Source organism: Micromys minutus, assembly GCF_963924665.1.
Source record: "Micromys minutus genome assembly, chromosome: 20".
Lineage (NCBI taxonomy): Eukaryota > Metazoa > Chordata > Mammalia > Rodentia > Muridae > Micromys > Micromys minutus.
The window spans coordinates 32,056,726-32,060,693 of record NC_137955.1 but is presented as its reverse complement, the minus strand read 5'-3'; the positions used below and the strand labels follow the sequence as shown (position 1 = coordinate 32,060,693).

The window sequence follows — 3,968 nt, the reverse complement described above, 5'->3', positions numbered from 1 at the left end:
AAAAATTAGATACAATTATAGATCCACAATAATAGGAAAACACCAATCTTCTTTCCTAGCTGTACTGATAGGTGGATAAAGTAATAAATCTTTGTGCTGTTCAAGGCACACACACACACACACACAAAAAAAAGCTTTAAAAAATAAAAATTTGAAGAACAATTTTAAAAATAAAATTCAAATATTACATAATATAATTTAACTGTAAATATTACTATATACTGTAAAAGAATTTTTAAAAAGTTTTTTACAATCTACAGCAAATCCCAGTTTCTAATTCTGTAAAAGAATTTATTGGAAGTTTGCATTTATATATTAAGTGTTTACATTTAGTTTGATGGGAACAAACTTCACAAGTTAACTGAGCCTTTGTCTTAGGAGTTCATCTATTTGAGTTTTATACATATTTTTTACATCCTCAAGATCCAAGCGAAGTTCCTCTGCTTCTTCTGCTTTTTCTCCATACAACTGCAGAATAGTGTTGTATCTTTGATCCAAATCTCGCAGCTGAACTCGAAGCTTGGGTATCTCTTGCACTTTCTCCTCAAGTTCATCATTCTGATTGGTTAATTTAACTAGCTCTTCGGACATTATGGATCGAGTTTTTTCTAGGTTACTAATTTCTAGCTGTAAATGACTAATTTCTCCTTCCCTCAGCTTTAGCTGAGACTGCAGATTTTCAATAATGCTCGACCCAGCTCCCATCCTCATAGCTTCATAAAGATTGCTCCCACTGGCTGATGTAGACAATGGCCCAAATGAATGGTCATGAGACTCATCCTGAGACAGGAAGGATGTTTGCAGCCCTGCCATATCCACTCCACTGATAGAGCTGGACCGTGACATGCTGGGAGTACTAGAAACAGAAAACGGCTTGTGGTCCTTTTCTTTTAGTGCTTCTTGAGTAAAAATGGTTTTCTTCCTTTCTTGTTCAACTTTCATTCTTTCCATTTTTAGCTGACTACTCAAAAGTGTCTTTTCTTTCCTTGTCTCTTCAAGCGTCCTTACATATTCATCTTTTAGGTTTTCTAATTTAACCTGGTACCGACTATTTTCATCCTCTAGTTTTCTTAATTTATTTTTCTCTGACTCTAGCTGGGCCTGAAGTCTACTGTTTTCCTGTTGTAATAACGAGTTCTGTGACTCCACTGAAGACATCTGGATTTTATTGGCCAGGAGTTCTTCTGTAGCTGCACGTTCTCTTTCTACGGCTGCAACCAACAAGGTCTGTGATTCACCAAGCCTATCAGAAAGATTCTTCTCTAGCGTCTCCCACGATGATGTCTGGGATCCTAGAGTTGCCTGTAGATTTTCTATCTGCCGAAGCAAGGGTCTAGTTGTTGATGAAACACTTTGACTCAGCTCTTGGTTTCGATTCTCTGCTTCTTGGAGTCTCTGCTGAAGTTCACTGATCTTGTGGCGTAAGTAATCCTCTTTTCTGGCAGCTGCTTGCTCTGCCCGTTGCAGCGCTAGCCTAAGGTCCCCCACCTGAAGCGCTAATGCCTCTTGCTGCTGACGGGTTTCTTCCTGGGCCTTCTCCAGTGCCCCAGAAAGTTCTTCTTTAGCTTTCATCTCACGCCTCAGAGCAGCTTCCTGTACCTCACTGTCCTTAGCAGCATTGGCTTTGTGAAGATCAGTAAGTTCTCTGTACGCACTGTCCAGGGCAGCCTGAGTGCTTCGGCTCTTCTCTTCAAGTTCATCCATGTCTACCTGAAGTCGGCCAAGATCCTTCTCCTGGCGTTCTACCACAGAATTTAGTTTCTTAATATTATCTCTATGTTGTTTCTCAACCTCTTCTTTGCCATCAAGGACCTGTCTTAAATGGTGTAACTCCTCTTCCAGCTCCTTAGCTTTTCTGTTCAGCTTTGCAATAACATTTTCATTGTCTTTGTCTTTAGCTCTTAATTTCTTGATGATGTTGGAATTATGCAGCTGCTGCTTTGAAAGCTTTTCTCCTTCTTCCATTAAGCCTTGAATCTGTTCATCTTTTTCCTTCAATAGGTCTGCAGTTTGACTACTATTTAATCGAGTGGCAAGTTCTTCCTTTATGGTCTTCATTTCCTTCTTAGCAGCATCTCTCTCTTTGCAGGCCAGTTGAACTTTCTTTTCTGCTTCTGCAATTCTCTGGGTAAATTCATCTTTCAGGGAAGAAATACTACTACTTTCTTCTTTTACTCTGAACATTTCATCCTTCAGGTTATCATAAGCTTCCTCTAGAAGTGCCTTTTCTTTACTAAGGGACAATAACTGAGTCTCCCTCTTTTCTAGCTTCTCATTCAGAAATTCAACTGTCTTGCAAACATCTTCTATCTCCGGCGATGCTTTCGGCTGGTTTTCAGCAGCTTCACAGTGATCAGCAGCCTGTCCAGAGGCAGAGTGCCCACCATTTACTGGGGTAGGAGAAGCCAATGTATCTGGCTGTTCACAGTTAACTGGAGTAGCACTTCGGCCACTTTCCTCTAATTCTGCTTCCTCAGAAGGTGCAATTAATGTCTTGTTTCCTTCCTCCTCTTCAGCATTTTCTTCAGTAGATTCCACTACTTTAGTCTTCGGGGCTGAAGGACCCACTAGCACAGGTGCTAAAGCATAGCCTTTGCCTGGCAGTTCGTCATCTGAGTTGATCTCACTCACACTCCGGCTATCTAGAGACTGCACACTAAACGAGTCTATTCTTTCAAAAGCATCCGATGAGCAGCAACTCTCATTGAGCTTTTGGAAGTCATCTAAGTGGCTATACTCGGGACAAGCAGATGCAGAGAGAAGCTGAAATGAGGTCTGCATGAGGTGAAGACTTGACTTTGCATCCGAAGTCTCTTGCCTCGAACTAGCTGAGCTCTCACTTATTACACTTTCGTGATCTAAGACTTCAATGTCACTGGTGGTGGAGGTGCCCGACGAGAAGGAGCTAACAGGAAGAGACGGTGTGTTGCTCTGTCTGTCTTCATGTTTTTGTTCTTTAGATTCCAAAGCCAGATCCTTAGTTTCTGCTGTAAGAGACTGAGTGGATGTGGGAGATACATCTTCTGTTGTGTTTACATTAACTACATTTTCAGACACCTTCAATCTCACAGTGGGCACCTTCACCTCAGACTCTTCACTAACAGGTTCTTCATGTTTGCCTTTAGGTACAAGTGAGGGAGTGCCCACGGCTGGAGTCTCTCCCGAAACACACACAGAGTCTCTCGCTCCAGACTCAGCTGTCTCAGACGTTCTGGACTGGCCAGGAGACGATGATTCTTGTAAACTGCTTTTCACTTCTTCTTCTGGCCGCTGTGATTTAGCCGGAGGTTTTGATACTACTGGGCTCTTCTGAATGGTCTGGACATCCGGCTCTCCGTACGGGATGGCCTCGGCCCAGGCGCTCGGTTCTTCCTCCTGGATGTCCAGGACCCTGTCGATGGACTTCTGGGCCTGGGACAGGGCCTGCTTGGCGAAGCTGGACAACTGCGAGGCATTGAACCAGCTCATGGCCCCTCCCCAGCGCCGGCTCCGGCCGGCTCTGGAGGCCTCAGCGGTGGCCCCGGCGCGGCGCCTATCCTGCCCCTTTTTACTTCCACCTCTTCTCTCCAAGCCAGTAGCTGTACTCCCTCTGCCTCCCATGACTATTTTGTTACCCTTTCTAAGTGTAATTGAAACATCCTCATGTGTGCCTTTGTTCTTGTTAAACTTGCTGTCTATGGGTTTTATCATGTCTATTCTGTATATTTTGGCTAATATCCACTTGTCAGTGAGTACATACCATACATGTCCTTTTGGTTTTGGGTTACGCCACTCAAAATGATATTTTTTAGTGACATTCATTTGCTTGTAAAATTTGTAATATTCTTGTTTTTAGTATCTGAATAGTATTTATTCCAATGTATAAATGAACCCCATTTTCTGTGTTAATTCTTAGATTGAAGAACTTCTGGATTGTTTACTGCTTCTGGCTATTAAGAATAGGGCTGATATAAATATAGTGAAATATA

The 3,968-nt window shown here is 42.5% G+C and overlaps 1 protein-coding gene across 1 annotated transcript; it reads right to left on the bottom strand.

The window, feature by feature from the left end:
- Window positions 1–334: 334 nt before the first annotated feature.
- On the bottom strand, window positions 335–3,468 carry LOC308433504 (TATA element modulatory factor-like; the record flags this gene model as incomplete). Its single annotated transcript, XM_080933590.1, has 1 exon — window positions 335–3,468. The coding sequence occupies one exon, from the start codon at window positions 3,466–3,468 to the stop codon at window positions 358–360; it is 3,111 nt and encodes a 1,036-aa protein (XP_080789716.1). The 3' UTR covers window positions 335–357.
- Window positions 3,469–3,968: the final 500 nt, after the last annotated feature.